The following is a 25,181-nucleotide window of genomic DNA, read 5'->3' as shown; positions in this document are numbered from 1 at the left end:
TCAAGCTGGGGTCAGTGTCAAGACTGATCCCTATTTGTGTTAATTACATGTTCGAACCAGTAAGGTTAGATGCCACATTTGGGGTGTGGAAGGGGAAGCGGCTGGAGAGAGTGTCTGATCTATTTCGGGGGGGGGGGGGGGGGGGGGGGGGGGGGCGGTTTTCTACTCTGGAGGAATTGAAGAGAAATTTGGGCTCTCGGGTTCGGATTTGTTGAGGTACCTTCAGATACAACATTTTGTTAGACGGATGTTTCCGGCACTCCCAGTGGCGCTGTTATCCTCCTTGCTGGAGGGAATCCTTTCTTGCACAGGGCAGTATGTCTGGCATATCTGGCCGGATTCTGGAGCAGGATTTGGTCTCAGCAGAGGGGCTGAAGGCCAAATGGGAAGAGGAGCTGGGGTCTATATTTGAGGCTGAGGTGGGTGTGAGGCCCTTTGTTAATAAAAATATATCGGGCGGAATTCTCCACCTCACTGAACCCGCTTTCTGGCAAGCCACGCCCTCACCAGCAGCGGAATCCTCCATCCCGGCAGCCAGCCAATGGGATTTACCATGGTGGCCAACCCCACACCATCGGGAAATCCACGGGCGTGAGCGCTGCTGCTGAAGCGGAGGATGTCGCCAATGGAGAATTACGCCCATCTTCTTTAAATGGGAACGTCATGCTCCCATTTCTGACAGATCCCGTTTTCACAGATGAAGGGAACGTAAACTCACGAGGGCTATTTCAATTCAGTGTTCAGTTCAAACAGATTAATTATCGCTGTAATAAGGGTCTTAATCTGAAGTGTTGGAGGCACAAATTATTAGAGTGGATGTAAATGCTCTTGAAGTGCTGATCAGGTCTGTATAACTGTTATAATGCAAAGTTATTTTGATCCCCAACCCTGTGATAATAAAATAAAAACAGGCTGCCCATGTCAGTGAGAGTTGTAAAAACTCTTCTAGTTACCATGACCTGAATTTTTTTGGATGACGGGGTCTTACTTCCCACCATCCGAAGAGTTGGCGGGGAACACATCCCTGCCCACTCTGAGTGGCCCACAGCCATTTAATGCTCGAATGGAGATCTCCGGGGAGAGGTAGGGGTGGGGATGTGGAGGCAGGTTCAGAGGCCACCAGATCTAATACCTGATAACAAAAAGGGGCTTCTTATGGAGGTGCACCCATCTTCCTGCCTGACTCTGTTCTTTTTTGAGCTTTCACAATCCAGGGAAATCCTCCCAATTGCCTAGATGTTGAGCTAGGTGGAAAATGGCCTGTGGCCACTTTAAGGCTCTAATTGGGGTAATGGTGGACTTCCTGTGTGAGGCCTTGCCTGCCCCAGCATAAAATCACTATTTGGTTGGGGCTGGTAGGAACCCAAAGGGAATCCCACCCCTTCAATTTCACACTCCCCCTGCCTAAAAACCTGTCAATGGGGGAGCATATAATTCTGGCGTATAGTTATTTGTTGAAATTTAGCCAATTTCTGTGACTTCTGGGACATTAACCAATTATCATTATGAATAGTTGGCCATTTCCATACGCTATAATTATCTCAGCATGCTTCATAATTTCACAATTTGATTGCAACTCAGAGAGATTATTAAAGGATTAGCTGTCTTTATTGTGGCCTGGCAAATAGAAGATTGTTTATAAAAGGAATTAAGCACTTGAGCAGACTTAAATATTTTGAATGGGCTTTCATAAATGGTAGTGTTTTTTAATACAGTGAAGGCTGTATTAAATATTTAGAAGTTTACCTTACTTCATCTCAGCATAGTCCCTGGGCTTTGCCCATGGTAGATTTTGGGTGAGTTGGTGCGGAGGATGTAAAGGCCAAGGGTGGTGGGTGCGATGGCATGAGTTGACATTAAGTTGGCATTGACACTATACAAGGCCACATGGTTTGTGGGGGTCATGGGTTGACATATGGTGGCATCAGGTTGACATAGGGGTATAGGGTTGGATGAGGGACATGGTTTAGCATTAAATTAGATGGGGATATGAAGGTGAGGTGTGAATATGTTTTCGTTGATGAGCCTAAAATTTAATGAAACAACTGGGATGAAGTCTAAGAGAATCAAGGTGGGCCTTTTAAACAGTCTTCCTTGGCACTCGGCAGCCCTTGTGTCTGCCTCTGACTGACATGCATGGGTAGCACGCCCAACTCTATCCTGCACTAGCCAATGGGATAAAGATTGTGTCATTTGGGGGAGTTTCTCCCAAGGTGGGTGCAGCAAACTGGGAAACATCCCGCTATGTGCTCCCCGCCTCATGACCAAAGAGCTGTGCCCCAGTGTTGATGCTGCTTGGAAATCTTACATAATCCTCAGGGTGGAATTTTATCTCTGGCGCATCCTTCCCGATTATGGAACAGGAGGTGAGTGCCATTTCTGCTCTCTTGCCAGTTTCTAGATCCATAGAATCCCATAAAATCCCTACAGTGCAGAAGGGGGCCATTCGGTAGATAGAGTCTGCACTGACCCTCCAAAAGGACATCCTACCTAGGCCCACTCCCCTGCCCCATTCCCCTTAACCAACCTGCACATGAAGGGAGAATTTAGCATGAACATTCTACCTAACCTGCACTATGGGACTTGGACTGTGGGATAAAACCAGAGCACAAGGAGGAAACCCATGCATCCACGAAAGAAAGTGCAAACTCCACACAAACAGTCACCCGAGGTCAGAATTGAACCCAGGTCCCTGGTGCTGTGAGGCAGTGGTGCTAACCACTGTGCCACCATGCCGGTACTTAAAACTTAAAGTTTGGTAGTACATGAGAGGCCTGTGTACCCACGCTGTGCCGGAAGCTTTTCAGTAGTGAAACCCCGTCAGCTTACAATGCAAGAGGTAAGAGTGGGTTATTAAAGAGCTTCCTGGTCAGGGAAAGAGATTTTTCATCATGGCCACAACATTGCTAACAAACTACATTGCCTTTTAAACAAAACCTGAGAGCAGAAAGTTGGTAAGGGTGCTTTTCAAAATTAAATTTCATTGCAAATATTTCACATTACATTGGTTTCACTTTATTCGCATCATAGAATTTACAGTATAGAAGGAAGCCATTTGGCCCATCGAGTCTGCACCGGCCCTTGGAAAGAGCACCCCACTTAAGCCCACACATCCCTGTAGCCCAGTAACCCCACCTAACCTAAAGGCAATTTAGCATGGCCAATCCACCTAACCTGCACATCTTTGGACTGTGAGAGGAAACCGGAACACCCGGAGGAAACCCACGCAGACACAGGGAGAACGTGCAGACTCTGCACTGACAGTGACTCAAGCCAGGAATCAAACCTGGGACCCTGGAGCTACGAAGCAACTTTGCAAACTACTGTGCTACCATGCCGCCATGGTTATTTATTGAGATTAGCTTAGTCAATTAGCTTTAGTGGCAAATTACATGTCCAAATTTCATGACTGTGTAATAATTGGATGTCAGGTCTCTGATAATTTGATAGTGGAGATATACATCTGCAATTTCTGACAGATTGGTAAATCGCTTGGCCATTTAGCAGATTCAGTGTTCAGCCTATAGCCACCTGATTCCAATCTCTGAAGTCAGGAGATAGGTATGCCACGATACTGTAGAGACAGAGTGAGCATATAGATGGAAGAATGACGGTTGCCTGGCAGATTAGAAAATTTGCAGGCTTATTACAACACCAAAATTGGTGCTTACCTCTTACCGATTCCGGGACCTGTGAGGGGCTAGCAACAGCACCGGGTGAAACCCCCGGCTTCTGCGCCAAAATCAGCTGGAGAATGGCTGGGTCCCTGGCCGTGCATGCACACGGCGACGACCTGCAGCAGTCGCGCCATACAACATGATGTCGGCCATGCATGGACCTGGCCCACTAAATACAGCCTCACAGGCCACCCATTAGCCACCCCATACTAGTCCCCCTCGGCCTCACAGAAGCCCCCGCAGCCTGCAGCCGCCACGCCGAGTTCCCGACCGCTCAGGCCAGACGTCAACCGCGCGGTTGGGAACTCGGCGTGTGGCGCGCGACACAATGACGCCATTTCTGAGGGGGCGGAGTCTCAAAAACCAGTGTCAAACCGGCACCGCCCCCAATCTGAGGGGTTGGAAGGGATTCTCCGCCCGATCACCAATTACAATATCGACGTCGGGCAGCAGAGAATCCTGCCCAGTACCTATGGTTTCATAAATGTCGAAAATTGATTGTGAAACATCATACATCAGGAAACCCGGAATTAATAAAGCATTAATGAATCAATTGAGACTAAAATCACAGTGTTTAAGAACAAAAAAAGGAGGACTTGCTTGGAGATTTGGAAGATGACTTTTTGGCAACAGAACAGGGGAAGAGCTTCATGAGACGCTCTTTTATACTGCGCTTGGTACCATTCTGAGTGTAGATGAAACCTAAAAGATACATCATTAGCATTTGTTAAACCTCTGGGCTTCAAAGAGAACTTTGTGCATGCTTCATGCAGTGCCACAGTGTCACTGGTTTGCAATGATAATCATGCAACAAGCAGATGTTATTTTAGATTGAGGGAGTCAGTTTCAGAGGGCAGGATTCAGCCATATCCTTGGAATCCACACTCAGGACAAAACGTTTGCAGTTCATTACATTCCAACTATTCTTTTATTTATAGTTTAAGCAAACACCCAGAGAAGGAGGAGGGGTAAGAAATTCTAGAAAACAGAAAATAGCAGATTGCTTTTTCTCCCGTTGAGTTAATGCAAGTGCCCTGCTATTAGACTGCAGCACACAGAGAAACAAGGCAGAAATCGTGAGGCCCCTCCTGAGATGGTTTTATCTCGTTCCTCATAATCCAAAATATCGTGAATTCTGAAATTTTATTTAGTAACTGGAAAGCATAATAAAACATGGTTGTTTAAGAGCTGGGAGTTTTTTGATGTAAACAACTGAGACAAGTAGAACTGTTGAAAGTTGAGGACATGCTAATGGTTTCTAAACAATTCAACATGTGATTCTTATTCCATAAATTAATGTCACTTGTTATATTGTGCTCAAAACACAAGTTTCAACATTGCGATATATATATAATTATTTGCATGTATTTATTATTGTAATTCTTTTAATGCCAGGTTGATCAATCTGGAATGTTAGCTCTGTGAAATAAATGAAGCCGTCTATCATCTATCTGGAAAAACACTTTCTACCAAGCTCTGATGCTAATTTTTATAATTAATTTTTACAATGAACAAATGAGAACAATACTGAAATTTTAATATTTGAATGAAGTGGAAGTTGTGACTTTATTTGCGATTTTTGTTAGGTTTAGTTTGTCACAGAGAATATTCTCATTGGAGTGACTTTTACTTCATATGGTGAAAAGTGGGTAGAGAAAGAAGCCCTTCATTTACAGGGAAACAGGATGGGAGGGGTGGTGTACTGGCTGGGAAACCTGTAAATACAGGTAGCCTGGAGGTCCTGCTGAACTCAATGGATTCATTTAAGTTTTTGTCTCCATTTCCCAGCCAAATCAAGATTGCCATGCAGAATGACCTGTGGCATAATGCCAAAGCCAGGAAGCGGAAATGAGAGAGGGAGGGAGAGAGGGAGAGGAGGGCCCAGAGGCAGAAACAAAAAGACTGCAGAAGGGATTGTGGAGCTAGGGAAGATTGTGAGTCCAATGGGTCAGGGTGGATTGGAAAGGACCTTTTATCAAGGTGAGTGAAGCTGCTTCACCTGGGAAGCTGCTCCTCTGGGCCCCAAGTGTTGCTCTGGAAGGGAGCCTAATGTTTGCTCCAGTCATTTTCATCTCCCTCCATTTGTCAGGTTTCCTGATCCCTATGAAATCTGGCCTGAAGGGATTAAATCAAAAACCTGTCAAAATTTGAGGCACACAATCTCAGTAAAACATTTAAATTATGGACCTGCCTCAGAAGAGTAGTTTAGTCACCTGCCCGCAAATTGCTTCTGTTCAAACCAAAAGTTGAAGACTTGGTTGGGTTGATTTCCAATTTTTGAAAATTTTGGAATTTTTCACCTGTCCTGAGCAATTAAAGTTCTCCGAGAATCTCTTTCATCAAGAGAAAATTGGATGCGTTCAGTTATCTGGGAATATAAAATTACAGTCTCATCATTCTTACTGTCTCAAATCACAGAGGCTTAGAAACCATTTATAAAGCATAGATGCACATGTTGATCTACCTTCATTAAAAATCCATATGCAGTGCACATTCTCCATATGACCACAGCACTGCACTTCAGTACTTTTGCCTTCCAGGTTTCCATTGCAGTTTTAAAAATCTATCAATGGTAAAATGCCACTCAGATCATCCACTAATCAGTGTTTAATCATAGTAACTCAAACTTTTCACGTTATAATAAATTATTAACAATATTTTATGAATTTATATCACCACTATAAAATTTGATTGCAACTCACTGTTGCAAAAAGATAAAATTCTCTTTATCTTTTCATCAAATGGCATGATAACAACCAGCATTGCATACTTGTGGAATTATCTTGTCAACATGCCTGGAATAAAATGTCATCTTTATTTATTGAAATAGTCAATGCACTTTGGTTGAAGCTAAATTTTGAGGGGAATCAAATATATCATATATATATATAATCATATGGGATTTCTACACTTAAATCTTCTCCAAATCTTATATCACCCAGATGCCAAACTAAGACAACAACATGTACTTATACAGCACCTTTAAAATAATAAGACATTTCAAGGCACTTAGAGATTTTTGCAAACAAAATATGACACTGAACCACCTAGGAGATATTAGGCCAGATGACCAACAGCTTGATCAAAGAAGCAGGTTTTAAGGAGTCTCTTAAGAATGATAGTGAAATAGAAAAATACTGAGCTGTAGGGAGGGAATTCCACAACTTACAAAGCAATTGGCAGCACGGTCTCCAGTGGTGCATTGATTAAAATCAGAGATGTTTAATTCAAGGGGTGTTGATGTTTTCAATATTTATTTTAATCAATGGCATCCTGGAAAGTAATTTGAATTAATTATACCCTGCTTTCATCAGGCTTTAGGAATCCTTTGGACAAGTAACATACATTAATCAATAGCATTTGCACCAAACTTTGTGGTTTCTGTGTTAATACCTTCATTTGATTTACTATTCATTATTTCAGGCACTTGTTCTAATTTTCTCTTAAAATATATTGGCAATGCTGAGGTAACGGGGATTTTCTGGTTTTTAAAAAATAATTATGAAGTGCAAAATGAGCTTGTCTATTTAAGGATAGCTTATCAGAAATTCTGTGCTAAATCAATTTGAAACTGCAACAAATGGAGGGTGGGGGAGGAAGAGGGAGACATCCCTACCTTCATATTAACTTTAAATTCCAGCAGCGGGCCAGATCTAATTTATCCATCTATGCAGAAGGGATCAGTGTGTGAGTTGTCAGCTGGTATGTAAATGCTTGGACCTGACTCACCAATATTGGTTTTCATTTCATACATACTGAAAAACTGAATAGATTTTAGACAAGCCACACGACTTTTGAGTCATGAAGCTATGGATTGGCCCATAGCTCCACCTATCTAATCTCTCAAGGTCTCAGGAATGTAGCACTGAGCGATGCTTGATCCTCAAGGACCAATCTCATCAATTAACCTTCTTTTGACCTTCCTAATCAATGCATAGTTCAGAAACTCAGGGGAGAAGCCAGGTAAAATTCAGTTTTATATATTTAGTTATAAGGTGTACTTTGAAAAACCTAATGAAAATGCTGTGTTTTGATGCCTCTGGCTCCATGGAGATCCTTGGCTTTATATTAGAATGTGCCACTGCTGGCAAAAGTAACAATGTCCTAATGTAAATCAACATTAATGTTATTTTTAAGCATGCTCATAATAATACAGGCGAGAAGCCATTAGGGACAAATTATTTTGAGAGTGAAATTTAAGATAACATTATGAATACAAAAAAATATCTTTTATACCACCTCTCCACAAATCTCATCAAAAGTGCATATAATCTGGTGCTATTAAATGCAGAATGCATTTGTTTCCTGCATTTCAAATTTAAGGGCTGAAAATAATGCTTGAAAATCTGATTAGAAAAGTCATAAATCTATATCCTTCTGGCTGCCTCAAAACAGAATGTAATATGTGAGCACATAGTCATTTTTCACCATCTACCATCTACCTATATCATGCATCAAGAATATTGCACTTAAACATCAGTCGCCAACAGGATATATAAATGAAACTACTGACACCCAACTCCATTGTTGAATTCGCCCTTTTTTTCAAAAACATTATCCAGCCTTGTCCCTTATGAATAATGATGTTATTGGAAATCAAGCTAGAAACAAGATAATTGTGAGTATAAACGATTGCCCAGTATCTAACAGAAATATGTAAAGAGCAAGTGTGGTCTCATCACAATATAAATAAGTACTCTTCACTTTACTGGTTGTTGCTTGGATTTCAAAAACCTTCTCAAACCACAGCTAGATGTAATCATTCAATACTTATATTTCAAAGTATATTTGTTTCTTTCCTTCAAATCTATAAACTTTTTCTTTGCTTTAAAACTCATCATTTATCAGTTCTCCTCTGACAGGCTAAAAATACCACTTGCAGCCAAACTATGCTTCCTTTGTGTTTAGTTCAGAAACCCATTATATGGTCAGTTGTTTTGTTGGTGTGATAAAGCAGTGAAGATAATAGCTAGATATTTCATCTACAAATAGAACTTTTGCTTTAGTACCATTAAGCTGGAGCCTATTCTATCAAACCTGTGTCACAACAGACCTAGGGGTCTAATGATTTGGCTGTAGACTATCTCCAGTTTCTCTATTTTGAATATTTGAACTCACCTGCTCCCCTCGATATGCTTTGCAGACATGGTGATTGTGAGCAGCTTCTCGAGCAGCAGCAAGTTTGTTTCCCTGCTACTCGTCTCAATTTCGTACAGCAAAAGGATTTCTCCATTTGGCCCTTATATAGTGATTGACACATTCAGGTCAGTGACTTTAATTGGACTCTACTTTGTTCCAATCAGTTTTCTCTACCTTATGGCATTGCTGTGGATTATTCCACTTCGCTTCCAGGACAGATGTAACAGCTAAATGTACAGGAACATTCATGTACATAGGTGTGGCAGCATAGCTCAGATTCAATTTTCAGATAGCATAAGAAAAGAAAGGCTTGAATTTATGTAGCACCTTTCATAACGTCCAGATGTCTCAATAATGTCTCCCTTAATAATTCTGCAATTAAGTAATTTTGAAGTGTAGTTACTGTTTTAGCGTAGCAAACAAAACTGCACTGAAAAAACCCCCTTCATTCACAGGGTCCGATTGGAACAAAGGATTGAGGAAGGCCTCAGGCATGCTGCTGCCCCTTGGGCCTATTGAGGCCTTTAAGGGATAATTAATGGCCACATAGGGTCTCATCCTGTCCCTGCCAGTATGTTACCTGCGGCGGGGGTAGGACCACACGGTGTGGGAAACCCGGCAGCTTTAGCTGTGTGGGCTGGTGTTGGACAAGTGAGATGATCTCGTTTACAGATCTGTTGGGTCCATCAGGAAAAACCCCTCTCATAAGGTCATCCCTCTTTAACACTCCATCAACCATCCTGGTCTCTTGGACCTGGCCCCATTATCTCCCTTATCTCTCTCACTTAGGCCCATGATCTAGGATTTATCTGGGCTCTTTGTTGAGGTGGGATTGCTTATAGTCTGAGCTGCAGCCACTGTGCCTGGCTTGTGGTGCTGGGACTACAGAGCTGTTGGCCTTGCTTCCTGGAAAATCCAGCAAAAGAGTTCCAAATTTGTTCCAATTTTTGATGAAACTAAAGCTAGTTCCTTCTGCCATTTTTCACCTTCTATTGTTTCTTCCCCTTCCCTTTGTCCTCCTCCCCAACAATCTCCTCTGCCCAATCCTGCATCCTTTCACTTAGGTGCACCTGTGCTCTCAGAGTCTGTACTGATATGTATATAGGCAAGCTAGTGAAGGGTTAATTATTATATCCCTGTGTAATTCAAACACTAGAGGGCACCACCATTTCTCTGTATATAAATCAGACCTCAGGGGATGCTGGGTAGTTAGCAAAGGAGAACAGCACGAGAAGTAGATTAGATTAGAGAGAGTTAACTCGAGGATATTATTAGTGACTGCTAGATTATTGATTACTGCTAGACAGATTCAATATTACTTTATTATTAACTATCGCTCAGTAGCGTGTGTGAACTTTAATTAATCGGTATATAATAAATTAGTTTTATATCAATCTAATGATTGGTGGATTCTTTGTCATCAACTCAACGGCCCATTCTGGAACAAAAGACAAAGAACACAACATATTACCACCGAGGGTAATATAACAAGCTCTTCTTCTCTATGACACCCATCACCGCCTCTCTTGACCCCATTAGCACAAATCATTCCTCCCTTGCTCTGTGGTAGCTGTCATTTTTCTGCATCCTTCCTTTTAAAAACACTATCATTTCCACACCTCCTCAAAATAAATCCTCAATCGTTCTGACTTCAGAAACTACTGCCATACTTCCAACCACTTATTGAATATTGTCAATGGAATTTCAACACTGCTTCATGGACTGAGTATTGAGAAGGGAAATTTGTGAGGGTCAGTGTGTAGAGAGGGAAGGAGACACTGCATTTTACATCTTTCTCTTTCAAGCTCCAGTAGTTGGTGAGTGCTTTTCTTCTCTGCAAGCTAGGAGAATGTAACTTACCATCACTTTGGTAATTAACTTAACAACTAATTGACCAATTAAATAAATAAATAAAGACCGGCATTGTAGTTAAACTTACATAGAATTTACAGTGCAGAAGGAGGCCATTCAGCCCATCGAGTCTGCACCGGCTCTTGGAAAGAGCACCCTACCAAAGGTCAACACCTCCACCCTATCCCCATAACCCAGTAACCCCACCCAGCACTAAGGGCAATTTTGGACACTAAGGGCAATTTATCATGGCCAATCCACCTAACCTGCACATCTTTGGACTGTGGGAGGAAACCGGAGCACCCGGAGGATACCCATGCACACACGGGGAGGATGTGCAGACTCCGCACAGACAGTGACCCAAGCCGGAATCGAACCGGGGACCCTGGAGCTGTGAAGCAATTGTGCTATCCACAATGCTACCGTGCTGCCCTTAGTGATGATGGTGTGCTATGACTGTAACATGTGGGAATCTGTGGAACGTATTATCATTCTCGACAACCATATCAATGTTAATGTCTGTAATTTGAGCAACTTTAGCTAAGAGTTTTGAGCTGGAGTCAGACACTGTTGCGCATCAGGGAGGAAGAGAGTCACCTGGATATTTTGTTCACGAGGCAGTCACACCCCCTTAAGTTAAATAAAACTGAGGAGGTGATCAAAGGTCAGGAACTGGAGTCTGTGACTGAGAATCAGGTAAATATAGGGACCTAGCCTGTATTATTGGGGGAGCCTCAGCCCTTTGAATTACAGGTAAGAGGTACTTATATGAATGAGAAGAAGGACTGCAGTGTGGGTGAGCAAATTGATTATGGAATCATGGTGTCGGGAGCCATTCATGTGTTGGGAGTGAAAAGGAATGTGGTAGCAATAGGGGGCAGTATAGTGAGAGGAATAGACACTGTTCTCTGCAGCCACAACTAAGAGTTCCGAAGGAAGTGTTGCCTGTCTGATGTCAGGGTTAAGGACTCCTCCCAGCTTTAGACCAACTTGAAGTGGGAGGAGAAGGATCCTGATAGCCTGGTCCACATTGGAACTCACCACCCTGACTTGCAATTTTATCGCTGTTCCTTCACTGTTGCTAGATCAAAATCCTGGAACTCCCTCCCTAATAGCAGTGTGGGTGCTCCTACAAGACATGGACAGGTGCAGTTCAAGAGGGCAGTACATCACCTTGTCAAGGTCCATCAGGGATGGGGATTAAATTCTGGCATAGAACATTACAGCGCAGTACAGGCCCTTCGGCCCTCGATGTTGCATCGACCTGTGAAACCACTCTAAAGCCCACCTACACTATTCCCTTATCATCCATATGTTTATCCAATGACCATTTAAATGCCCTTAATGTTGGCGAGTCCACTACTGTTGCTGGAAGGGCATTCCACGCCCTTACTACTCTCTGAGTAAAGAACCTACCTCTGACATCTGTCCTATATCTATCTCCCCTCAATTTAAAGCTATGTCCCCTCGTGCTAGCCATCACCATCCGAGGAAAAAGGCTCTCACTGTCCACCCTATCTAATCCTCTGATCATCTTTTATGCCTCAATTAAGTCACCTCTGAACCTTCTTCTCTCTAATGAAAACAGTCTCAAGTCCCTCAGCCTTTCCTCATAAGCTCTCCCCTCCATACCAGGCAACATACTGGTAAATCTCCTCTGCACCCTTCCCAATGCTTCCACATCCTTCCTATTATGCGGTGATCAGAACTGCAGGCAATACTCCAAATGCACCTGCACCAGAGTTTTGTACAGCTCCAACATGACCTCATGGTTCCGAAACTCAATTCCTCTTCCAATAAAAGCTAACATACCATACGCCTTCTTAACAACCCTATCAACCTGGGTGGCAACTTTCAGGGATCTATGTACATGGACACCACGATCTCTCTGCTCTCTCTCTCCAGGCTGAACATTTCCCATCAACCACCACCGTCTGTCTTCTTACAGCGAGCCAATTCCTGATCCAAACTGCTAAATCATCCTGAATCCCATGCCTCCGTATTTTCTGCAATAGCCTACCGTGGGGAACCTTATCAAACGCTTTACTGAAATCCATATACACATCAACGGCTTTACTCTCGTCCACCTGTTTGATCACCTTCTCAAAGACCTCAATAAGGTTTGTGAGGCATGACCTACCCTTCACAAAACCGTGTTGACTATCCTTAATCAAATTATTCCTTTCTAGATGATTATAAATCCTATCTCTTATTAACCTTCCCAAGATTTTGCCCACAACAGAAGTAAGGCTCACTGGTCTATAGTTCCCGGGGTTGTCTCTACTCCCCTTCTTGAACAAGGGGACAAAATTTGCTGTCCGCCAGTCTTCTGGCACTATTCCTGTAGTCAATGATGACATAAAGATCAAAGCCAAAGGCTCAGCAATCTCCTCCCTCACTTCCCAGAGAATCCTAGGATAAATCCCATCCAGCCCAGGGGACGTATCTATTTTCACACTTTCCAGAATTGCTAACACCTCTTTCTTATGAACCTCAAGCCCTTCTAGTCTAGTAGCCTGTATCTCAGTATTCTCCTCAACAACATTGTCATTTTTCTGCGTGAATAATGACTAGCCAGTAATATGCACATCCCATGAACTAATATTTTTTAAAAGACCATGCTTGAATGCTATGTAGACCAAGTTTAAAGTTGCGGCTTTGATTCAAATGAGTCTTTGCTGCAGATGGGGAAAGAGGTGCTTCTTTTCCTACCTTCTTTCTGCCTCTAGTAGCTGATGAATCTTCTTCCTTTGTCTCCAAGCTAGGAGAGCGCAAATTTCTATTATTTTAGCTGAATACATTAATAACTCATCGATTATTTGTGGAAATAAGACTACAGCACGTGGGAATCTGTGAAACGCACAGCAGTCTGGGAAAGCCATATTAGCTACGTAAAGAAATAAAGGGGAACCTAGGGGCTAAAAAGTGAGGAAATTACGTTAACTAATGTTGGCAGGTAAAAAGTACTGGAGAAACTTAGGGGACAAAAATCTGTCAAATCTGATGACCTAAATTGTGGGTTCTGGAACAGAGAGCTGCACCAATAGTTAATGCAGTGTTATGACTTTCCAAAAACCCCTAGGTTCCAGAACTGTTCCAGAAAGGAGGGAGAGAGAAAACAGGAATCTACTTGGCCTGCCATCAGCCGACAGGAAAATGTTGGAATCTATTATTAAAGAAGTCTTAACAATGCACTTAGAAAACACACAGAATGATCGGACAAAGTGGCTTTGTGACCATTTATAGAAACAGAACGCGATTCTCCGGAAAAACATTCAAAGTGTGATAGCGAGCGGGAATTGCCACGAGCTCCCTGGCGCTCGGCCCAGCAAGGCCTGCAATGTTAACTGGACCACTTAATGAGGCCCCAAGGGCTTCTCGCCATAAATAAAGGCTCGCCAGCTGAATCGTCGGGTCTGCCCCCCCCGCTAACAAGGTCGAGCAGCACATAGGCTGCACTGAGGGGCTTGTTTAGTACAGGGCTAAACAGGGAGTATCCACACCCCAACTCCTCATGCGACCCCCAACCCTCCCTCCACCCTCTTCCCCCTTCAACTCCCCCAAACCTCCCTCCACTCTGACTCAGGCGTGTGGCTAACGATGTCTCCTCTGTGACCCCCTCAGGAAAAGCTCTTCCATAATCGTCAGGAGAGGGCCCAGACTGGCGGGGGGATGCCGGACTTAAGAATCCTCACTTCCGTCGAGGAGTGTGCCCTGGAGTGACTGGTGTAGCCGAGGACAGGACGGTCACTAACATGGAGGCTAGCAGAGGTGAGGAACCATCGGGCTCCATCCGGAGGACCTGTCAAACATGAGTTGTTATTGCCTTATTGACTGACACATCCCTCCCACTGACCACATGTCCTGCAGGACCTCCAGCCAAAGGTGCTGTCCATCCCAGGCAGCCATCCCTCCTGCCTCCCACGGGACTACCTCGGAGGCGAGCTCCAAGGATGAAACCATTATAGTCGCGGCACAGCTGTCATCCCCAACCTGCACCAGCGCAGATCCACACACCTCAGTGGGACATGTTAGTGGACAGGCTTCAGGGGCACAATCTGGTGAGCACCACTCTGCTGATGCACATCAAGTGGAAGCAGGAATCCTCAGGCAAGACAGCAGCCAGAGGGCCACTGGATCCAGAACGCAGCTGGGTCCCAACCTGGTGCTAAGCCTGTGGGAAAGACATACAGCGGGACATGTCAGCATTACTCCAGCAGATCCCTAGCCTCTTGGAGAAGTCCCAGAGGCTACGGGCACAGGAGATGTCGCCGGCAATGTGTGGCACTGAGGCCAACATTGCTAGGGTGGCGACCGCAGTGGAAAGTCTGGTGTACGATGTCTACACCATTAGTGAAGGTGTCCAAGGTGTGACGCAGTCGGTGACAGCCATGGCTGAGGGTCTCGGCACAATGTCTAACTCACTGGGGGATGTCATCCGGTACCAGGCTTACCTTGATGAGGTTCTGCGGGACAAGTCCCATTCTCAGATTGGCATTGCGAGGTGCTTCGGAGCTTGTCCCAATTCACAGGTGGGCATTGCCAAAGCACTGCAGAGCATGTCCCAGTCACTGAGCATCGCCGAGGGCATCCACATGATGATGCAGACCATGGGGGACAGCCAGGGCTGGCAGAGACAGATGATGCAGGGGTAGCTGGGGCTCGAACCAGCTGCCCCTCCGTCCCAAAGTGAACCCCAGGGCCCTGTGGGCTCCAACCGGGAGGTGAAGGCGCTGGGTGCCAACCCGGACCTGTCCATTGGAGTGGCAATGGAGGCCACCAACTCCTCCGAGTTCCGCCCCTCTGATGAGGCCACGCCTCAAAGTCAGACACGGGACGGGGGGCACGGATGTGCATGCTCCGTCGACAAGTGTGCTGGGGCCATCCGGCCTTATAGCTCCCAGAGGATGCCGCCAGGGGCATAGAAGGCCATGCAACGAGGTGGGCAGCTGGCTGCCTCCACCTCTGATGTGCATACTGGGGAGACACTTAGACATAGCGGTAGATCTAGGAAGGCAAACCACATTGAGGGTCATTGAGGGCACCGGGGGTGGGGAGGAGTGGTTCGGGGGGGTAGGTGGGGGGGTTTAGGATTGGGAGGGTGGTGGGCAGCACATTCGAAAGGGTGGGGAATTGTATTACACATTAAATACCCTTGTGCACAATCATTATGATGCCTTTGTTACTTCCTTCTGCAATGTGGACTGTTCTCCGATCCCTTGGCCCATCTTTCCAGGCATCTCCCTCTCCCTGTAGCACTCATCCACTCTTCGGCTGTGGACAGGTCCCTGGAGCTGTGTCCCATCCCCTGGGTATTCGTATGTTGCCTGTGTGGTGTTGCCTGCCGCACTGTTCACGCATTGTGTCCAGGCATCAAGGTGATTGGGATGCGAGGCAATGACTCCCACATGCTGCCTGACCTGCCCACCCACAGGAATCCAATTAGGATGTGTGAAGTGCTCACTTCATCATGAATACCAATTCCTTATTAGCAATAACCTTCAGCATCAATAGCCTTCAGAGGCATCGGCAGTTGGCGGGGGTTATGGGCAGTCGTTGAGGAAACGGGCAGGGCCAAGGGTTACCCCCAGAAGAGGTAAACATGATCCAGAGGTTGGCATGGTGGATCTGCGAGTGGTTGTCCCTTTCCGCCAAGAACTGGGGTGGCAAGTCCAGCACCACCGGACTCTTAGCCTGTGAGCAAAGATAGCCACTCACCTCCTCAGCTCCCCACAGAAGCCCTTCTGCCAGGTTCATGTTATTCAAAAGGATAGGGTGGATGGAGAGTGGACATGGATAGAGTGATCATTCCAAGTGTCATTGCAGACTGGATGTGCTGAATGGCTTCCTTCTGCACTGTAAGGATTCTTTGATTCTACAACTCGTCCATTTGTAACATAAATTTATGGTAAAGCTAAAAACATAAAATCAGTTACTGCTCTGGTAATTGTATGGTTTTGTTACATTAGTGATTGGAATCTCATGCACATTTCCCCATCATTTTTCCAGGCGCAGCTTAATCTTTTAATCAATATGAAATATGAAACCAGGATTTAGCAGAGGTTAGGATATTGATGAACACAGCTCTACATAGGGAAAAACCCTCAAACATGACCACTCTTTGGCCAACAGACGCAACAGCTCTGCAGCAGATTGTATTATTCAGCACGACGATGCTGAAATACCAACAGTCTTCCATCCATAACACCACCTAATAGTCTTTGTTCGATCATGCTGTGTGACAAATGGCTGCCACATTTGCCTACACAGTAACAATGACTGCACTTCAGAATAATTTGATTCTATCTGAAGCACTTTGCGACGTTTTGAATGGTGTCATAAGGCAGTCTCTTTTTTCTATCTTTCTATTTGTAGCACTGGTAAGTAACTAGAAGTGCTGTAATATAAGGTGATTTGCAGGAGGAAAGTTGTTTCAGTCTTGGGTCTCAGCTTGAGAATAATTCATTGCAAAAGGTTTCATTCAGTTAACTTTCCCTTTGCTAACTAATAGTTGCTCACTTAGAATAGAGTCAATGCGGTCGTACTAAATCCTCCAAATTATATTCAATAACAGCAAAGTCAAAAAGACAAACAATGCACGCCACATTTATCAGGATAAATTGATAACAAGGTACCTCAGTTTTCCATGATTTGCACATTCCATTGATGCGTTATCTGCTTGTACCACACATACTGCTCTAGTCAGTTTAAAGTAAACATTGTGCCATTGCTCTTGGGTATGTCTTTAGAAGTTTAATAGTCTGGTCTCGTAATATTTTAAAGTGATAAAAAGTCTCTCAGAATAATTTCCTGACTTGTGTTTTGATTTATTATTAATTTATACCACACTCTAATAAATGACAGAGTTCTACAACACAAAGAATTCTGACGCATATGGTATTGTCTTCCCTTATTTTTTGGGGGCTCGGCAGGGCGTGGAACTCATAAAGTGTACATTATCTTTCAACTTAACCTCTTCCAGTGGCATAATGGACCAGAATGTGATGGGAAAAATAACAGCATCTAAACAACACATACAAATTGGGAAATGACTTGTGGTGAGGAAGAACTATGTTGTGAGTTGCAGATCGCTAGTCGATATGTGCCTCTCCACTGTTAGCTTTGCAAAAGTGGTGACTCACACTTAAACCTTTGCACGAGATTTATTAGATAGCTGCATTTGCACGATAATGACTGCTATACATGCCACAGAAAATTATATCAAGTAATGAAATCTATAAATAATTAACAGCTTTTTAATTACTTGATAATTGCTAGTTACTGCCAATTAGAGTCTCTCGCCCAGAAAGTGAACAATTTTAAGTGCGGAATCACATTCCTTCAGGTTGTGAATTATTTTCAGAGATTAAAAATAAGGTGATGTGATGATTTTGATTAATGAGTAACAGTAGTAACAGTACTCTGACTAAAAGTAGGCTCAGTGCTGGGAAAAGCAAAGGAATCTGAGGTACAGTTTCAAAACACTTTAAAGATGGGTTAGCAATGCTGAAGTAAACAAATTCTTGCTTTTATCAAAGAGATATAGAAATATAAACGGCAAGATGATGTTGAATCTATGTTAAATCTTAAAAAAACTTCATTTAAATGTGCTATGTGTGCAGTAGTGAGCTCTGCATTATAGGAAGGATATTCTAGTTTTAGAAAGAGCACAATGCAGATTAATTCAGACACTTCCTGGTATGAAAAAATACAAATGCAAATGAAGACTTCTAAAAGTAGGTGCATTCTTATTGAAAGAACACAGATGGTGGTGAAATAGAGGTAAAGGTAAAGTCACCAAAGTCCCAGATGACCATAGGCTACTTTCCCCTTTGAGAGGAGAGCTAACTGGTGGTGATTCGACCTGAGTATCACTGCACCCCAGGCGAGGGGCAAGGTTGAGAAGGCAGGGCCTTCATGAATAACTTCAGCTGGTACATGAATTGAACTTGTGCTGTTGGCCTCACTCTGCATCACTAATCAGCCATCTAGCCCACTGAGCTAAACCACCCCCCATGGCGAAATATAATTGTTCTCCCAATCAGCGACTAAGTGGTCCCGAGTGATTCCCACGTGCGCCAGGAGCGACACTGACAGGCCAAGCAATGACACAGAAAAAATGGTCTGGATTCTCCACTCCACGATGCCAGCAATGTGGATCACGATCGAGTAGAGAATCGGGAATCCGGCTGAAATCGAGGTTCACGTCAGGCGCTGAACTGACCGCTATGTTCCAGCCCCCACTGGCGGAGGATCGGAATTCATACCCGCGCACCAGCGGGAGGATGCTAATGGATGCAAATGGGTCTTAAACCCCCAATCAGCCCCCCTCATTTCCTCCTCCATTTCAGGCCTCATTCCTTAGCAGTGCAAACCTGGCAGCTTGCAGTCTGACGGCTGGCTAGGGTATCCTCTCTACAATTGCCTCCAGGGTGTCGGAGGGGCCTTCAAGGGAGGTGGTGGTCAGGCGGTTTGTGCTGGGATGGAGGGGCTCAGGTTGGGGGTCTTTCTTGGGATGGGGTTGTCTGGTTGCTCTTCACGTCTGCAGCCTTTAAACCTTTTCAATAGTCAGTCGGAATCTAGAAATTAAAGTTATCTCATAATAAAATGAAAATGTTTCCACCTGCAGCCTTAAGCACTTAAAACAGTCAGCATATAGAAATTAGTGCTCTATAATAAGAAATTGGAAATGTTCCCATCTGCAACCTGAAACCCTTTAAAAATCAGTCAGTATCAAGAAATTTAAATTCTCTCATAATAAAGTGAAAATGATCCCATTTGCGGCCTTAAACACTGTAAACAGTCAGTCAATATCTACAATTAATGTTCCCTCATAAGAACGTGAAAATGTTCCCAGCTGCAGTTTTTAACACTTTAAACAGTCAGTCAGTGTCGGGAAATTAAAGTTCACTCAAAAACCTTCAAACCGTATGTCAGTGAGCCAAGTTCAAAGATCTGTGAGATGAAGGAAAAAGTAATCCCTTTGATGTGGTGGAAACCTTTGAAGTAGTTTTCTCACAGTCAATTTCATTGCCATTTAAAGTATTGAAGACTGCATGCTCAGATGGCTAAAAGCTTTGAACTGAATTGTTAACATTTAGTTTCATACACCTTTGCCTCCTAATAGAGTTTTGATTGACATGGCAGTTTCAGAGGAGGATTAAGATTGTTTAATTGTCTAGCTCTGCAGTGATCCAGTGACTCAGGGGAGCCGGGGATTTTCTAATCGCAGCTTCTTTGAAAAGGTTTCCTCTTTGTTCTCAAGTGCTTCCTGGAAAGAGAAAATGCTGCTCCATTTTTAAATATTTGCACCAAAATACGGCCAAGAGACTCCCGTCTTGGGTGGGTCAGGAACAACACAGGCAGAACTTGAAGCGAACTTCTAACCTAATAATAGTACTCAAATGAATGCTGTTGCGCACTTTGCATGTTCCCACCAGTGTAGGGCAGGAAGCCCGTTATGGCTGTCGGACGGACCGGGAGACTCACGACATGTCTGACGCTTGCCGCAAGTCCTGATTTTATCCAGAGGCAGGATTCAGCGGGCCATCACAAGTCCCGAGACTAGCGGGTGGCCCTGGAGAATCTCGGCCAATGTCTTTAAAAACCTACGAATGCATGGGACAAGGAAAATAGAAGTAAAAATAAGACCAAAAACTGCTGGAAAAACTCAGCAGCACAGGCAGAAACTGTGGTAAGAAACAGTGTTGGCTGGGATCTTGTTGAAGTATGGAGACCTCACCTGTCTGCTGGAGAGCCAGCAAAAGATCAGCATTGGCTCTTTTCAGGAAGACCCACAGAACCACAAGTGAATCAGGCCAGTAGCAGGCCTGCCCCTGGAACCAAGACCCTGAAACAGAGGCTGGCATCTCTTCTGCTCAGTAGCACTACAAGGGAGGTCATGGCTGCTGCTGAAAGGACAGGCACTGGAATTACAGGATTGCAGAGTGAACAGACCACAGGTAAGTAATGGGGGGAGGGGGGGAAACCTACAAGGTGAGATTTGTTGAGGCATGGATGCAGGGAGGTTGGAAACAAGAGGAGGGGAGTGGCACTGAGCGCATCTCCCCTCCCCCCTTCCCGATGTCCAGTCATTCGATTAGGCAATGAGTACCTTCGATCAAGAGGGCCCGATTCCCAGCAACAAGCTGACAGGTTTTAGCTGCCATGCACACCACATGGCAAGATGCCTGCTTGCAATTGGTTAATACCAGTGGCAGGCAGCAGGATGAGTCCCTTAAATGGTCATTAATTCACCACTTAAGGACCTCAAAATGTGGCGGGGCAGGCAGGTCAAGCCTGGGCCTTCCCATCCAGTACATAATTCTGGTGGATGTGCTAAGATGGCAGAATTCCAGTACACCCACCATCCCTCCTTCCCGCCTCCCATTTTGCCACCAGAGAGACCAGAAGATTCTGAAATGTTTCAAGTTGATGACCTTTCATCAGAACTGATAAAAGACAGAAACATCAGAGTTTTTAAACCAGTGGAAGGAGAAGGGGTGGAAGAACAAAGGGGAAGGTCTGTGATAGGGTGGAGGTCAGAGGAGATTAAATAACCGAAAATTTCATGATGCAACAGCCAAAGAAAGTGGTAATGGTTAGAGTAAAGAAACAAAGGTTGTGTCCAAATCAAGCGTGAATTGCTACATGAAAACCATTAGACTGCAACATGAAAAGATAAAGAAAGAAAACAGACAAGACCACCCAGCAAAAAAAAAAAAGAGAAACGAAAGACACGTGTAACAAGATGGAAGCAAAAATTATGATCTAAAGTTATTGAGCTTAATGTTGAGTCCAGAAGGCTGTAGAATGTTAATTTGGAAGATAAAGAGCTGTTTCTCAAGCTTGCATTGCGCTTCATTGGAATACAAAGCAGACCAGGAACAGGAAGGTCAGCATGGGAGCAAAGTGGAGAATTAAAATGGTAAGTAACTGAAGCTAAGGGTCTTCCTTGCAGACAGAAAAGAAGTGTTGCACAGTCTGCTGGAGCTGGTGAAAATGGCAGAGGATGATCTGAAAATGCAGGTAGGGCAAGGGGACCTTGTGTTACCCTGTTATGTATTTTCTTTTTATTTTATTTTCTTGTAATGTACTAAATGATCTGTTTGAGCTGCTCGCAGAAAAATATATTTTCACTGTACCTCGGTACACGTTACAATAAACAAACAAATCCAACAAATCCAAATCTGCCAATGTGTCAGCAACACCAGTCGTCTCAAAATTCAACATCTGACCTCTTGGTCCTTGCATACCACCCCCAGCATCACTTTTCTTTCCAAGGTCCTTGAAAATGTTGTCATTTCTTAATTCCATACCCATCTCTCCTGCAACTTCATGTTTAAATCCCTCCAATAATCAGATTTCCACTCTGCCACAGTACAAATATGGCTCTTCGCAAAGGCCCCCATGATATCCTATGTGCCTGTGACAAAGGTAAACTATTCCTCCATCTCTCATGTCAACAGGTCGCCTCCAGTTACATGTCACTTCATTTTTTGCGATCAGTTCTTTGTGTGGAATCTTATCAAAGCCTTTTATAAATTCATATATATAACATCTGCAGACACTCCCCTAGGTACCAAATTACAGAGCTGCTAATAAAAAAATTGGCATGACTTACATTTTACAAAACCATGATGCATCTCTCTGATCTGTTTATACTTGTCCGATCATTAATCTGCATATAGATTGGGTGAATCAATTAGTCACAATACAATGGAGGAGGAATTGCTAGAGTGTATACAGAATGGTTTTCTGGACCAAGACGTCACGGAACCAAAAAGAGAACAGGCCATCTTGGACTGGGTATCGTGCAATAAGAAAGGAATAGTTGGCAATCTAATTGTGAGAGAACCCTTGGGGATGAGTGACCATAATATGGTAGAATTCTTTGTCAAGGTGGATATTGAGGGAGTTGATTCTGAGACCAGGGTCCTGAATCTCAACGATGGTTTGAGGCATGAGTTGGCAATAATGGCCTGGGAAACATTACTGAAAAGGAGGAGAGTGGATAATGGCAGGCATTCAAGGAATGAATAGGTGAACTCCAAAAGTTGTTTATTCCTATTTGGTGCAAGAGTAGAATGGGAGCTCTGGCAAAATCATGGCTTACAAGGGAAATTAAAGATCGTATTAGATTCAAAGGAGAAGCATCCAAATTAGCAAGAAAAAGCAATAGATCTGAGGATTGGGAGTAGTTTAAAATTCAGCAAAGGCGGAACACAAGATTGATTAAGAAGGGGAAAATGCAATATGAAAGTAAGCAAGTGGGGAACATAAAAACTGACTGTAAAAGTTTCTATAAGTGTGTAAAGTGAAAAAGATTGACAAAACCTAATATAGGCCCCTTACAGTCTGAAATGGGGGAATTCATAACGGGGAACAAAGAAATGGCTGAGGAACTAAATTCGTACTTTGCTTCTGTCTTCGCAAAGGAAGACATGAAAAATATACTGTAAGTTCTCAGAAACACAATTTTAGTGAGGAGCAGAAGGAAACCGGTATTGGTAGAAAATTGGTTTTGGGAAATTAATGGACTTGAAGGTGGATAAATCTCCAGGGCTTGATAATTTTCATTCTAGGCTACTTAAGGAAGCAACTCCAGAAATAATGGGCTGAGTACTTCGCAGCCCTGCACCAAAATCGCATTTGGCGTGGGGTGGAGAATCGAAGTTCCCGACCGAATCGGGCCCGGCGCTGCTCCAACAATTCTCTGGGCCCCGAAGAATCGCGCATCCGCAAATTATGCTGCGTGGCTGGGGGGCCATTGCCAGAGGCCCTCCCAGTGATACTACCGACCAGCCGAGTTCCCAACAGCGTGGAACTAATGTGGTATGGCCGGTTGGGACTCTAGCGCGGCGGCTACGGGCTCAGTCCACGGCCGCCCTGGTGGAGATGCGGGGGGATCGGGCATCAGGGGAGGCCTTCTGGGCGGCTGGGGCAGCGATCGGGCCAGTTCAATGCAGCAGCGGGCGGCCGATCAGGGGGACTAGATTGTTTGTGTTGGTCCGAGTCTGCCATAGCGCTCAGTGCGGCCACTAGAGGACACTTTCCAAAATTATTTGGATTCTGGAATGGTCCCTACAGATTGGAGGGTAGCGAATGTAACCCTGCTATTCAAAAAGAGATGTCGTGAGAAAACAGTGAATTATAGACCAGTGAGCCTAATATCAGTAGTAGGGAAGAAGAGTCCAAGAATATTATAGCACAGCATTTGGAAAGCAGTGGCAAAATAAGACAAAGTCAGCAAGGATTTAGAAAAAGGAAATCATGCTTGACAAATCTACTGGGATTCTTTAAAGATGTAACTGGTAGAGGTAACCAGGGAGAACTGGTGGATGTATTTACTTAGACTTTCAGAAGGCTTTCGACATGGTCTCCCATAACAGATTAGTATGAAAAAAAGTGCATGGGATTGCGGGTAGTGTCTTGAAATGGATAGGAAACTGGTCAGCAGACAGGAAGCTAAGAGTTGGAATAATGCGTCTTTTTCTGATTGGCAGGCAGTGACTAGTGGGGTACCGCAGGGATCTATGCTCGGACGGCAACTGTTCACATTATATATTAATGATTTTAACAAGGAAACTAAATGCTGTATCTCCAAATTTCCAGACGATACAAAGTTGAGTGGGAGATTGAGCTGTGAGGAGGATGCAGAGATGCTTCAGCAGGATTTGGACAGGTTGAGTGAGTGGGCATATGCATGGCAGATGCAGTATAATGTGGATAAATGTGAGGTTTTCCACTTCGGTAGCAAAATAGGAAGGCAGATTATTATTTGAATGACTGTGAATTGAGAGAGGTAGATATTGAGCGAGACCTTGGTGTCTTCGTGCATCAGTCACTTAGAGGAAGTGCGCAGGTACAGCAGGCAGTAAAGAATACAAATAGTATGTTGACCTTCATAGCGAGAGGATTTGAGGATACTAATAGCGATGTTTTACTCAATTGTATAGGGCGTTGTTGAGGTCACAACTGGAGTAGCAGCTTTGGCGTCCTTATCTGAGGAAGGATGTTCTTGCTGTGGAGGGAGTGCAGCAAAGCAGGATAGTGGAATTGTCATATGAGGAGAGAATATGTCAGTTAGGATTGTACTCATTGGAGTTGAGAAGAGTGTTTCTTTATTGCAACTTCCATGTAAATATCCAATAATAATGTGGAAAGTCTCTTGCCTACCGTTGCTTTTCCCCGTTATAGGGAAAATTATTTCTGACCTGTGGACAAAATTAATTGAAATGATGACTGCTTCAAAGAAAACATCTCTTCGAACTGTTACTCTGAAATGCTCTGATCACTCAGGCTTCTTTGTACAAAGTGCAACTTGGAAAGTTATTTGGAGAAGATCATTTGGTTGGCACACAGAACAATGTATGGATTGTACAATTTGTTGAAATGGTTCCTGGAATATGTGCTCTTGTTGCTGGTAATTGAATGAGTACCACTGACATTAGGAGTGGGAGAATATACATTTTATTCCGAGGGGTGTGACGATACAGATACAAACCTGTGTAG

The 25,181-nt window shown here is 44.0% G+C and overlaps 1 protein-coding gene across 7 annotated transcripts in view; it reads right to left on the bottom strand.

Annotated features, from left to right (window-relative positions):
- The window catches only part of kcnip4 (Kv channel interacting protein 4), a 1,191,104-nt gene that overhangs the window by 187,614 nt on the left and 978,309 nt on the right, over positions 1-25,181 (bottom strand). Inside the window, exons 1-2 of one of the 7 annotated variants that reach the window (XM_038791493.1) lie at positions 5,891-6,045; positions 4,278-4,379 (exon numbers count right to left, since the gene is read on the bottom strand). The exons of 4 other annotated variants lie outside the window; for them this stretch is intronic. In XM_038791493.1, the coding sequence (XP_038647421.1) occupies positions 4,278-4,329 (52 nt within the window). In that variant the 5' untranslated portion in view covers positions 4,330-4,379; positions 5,891-6,045. Of the gene's footprint in view, positions 1-4,277; positions 4,380-5,890; positions 6,046-25,181 lie in introns of those variants that run through there. 2 more of the 7 variants (XM_038791487.1, XM_038791494.1) reach the window with 2 other exon arrangements.

This window comes from Scyliorhinus canicula, chromosome 3 (assembly GCF_902713615.1).
Source record: "Scyliorhinus canicula chromosome 3, sScyCan1.1, whole genome shotgun sequence".
NCBI lineage: Eukaryota > Metazoa > Chordata > Chondrichthyes > Carcharhiniformes > Scyliorhinidae > Scyliorhinus > Scyliorhinus canicula.
Note: the sequence above shows the minus strand (reverse complement) of the source record. Positions and strands in the feature narration are given on the sequence as shown.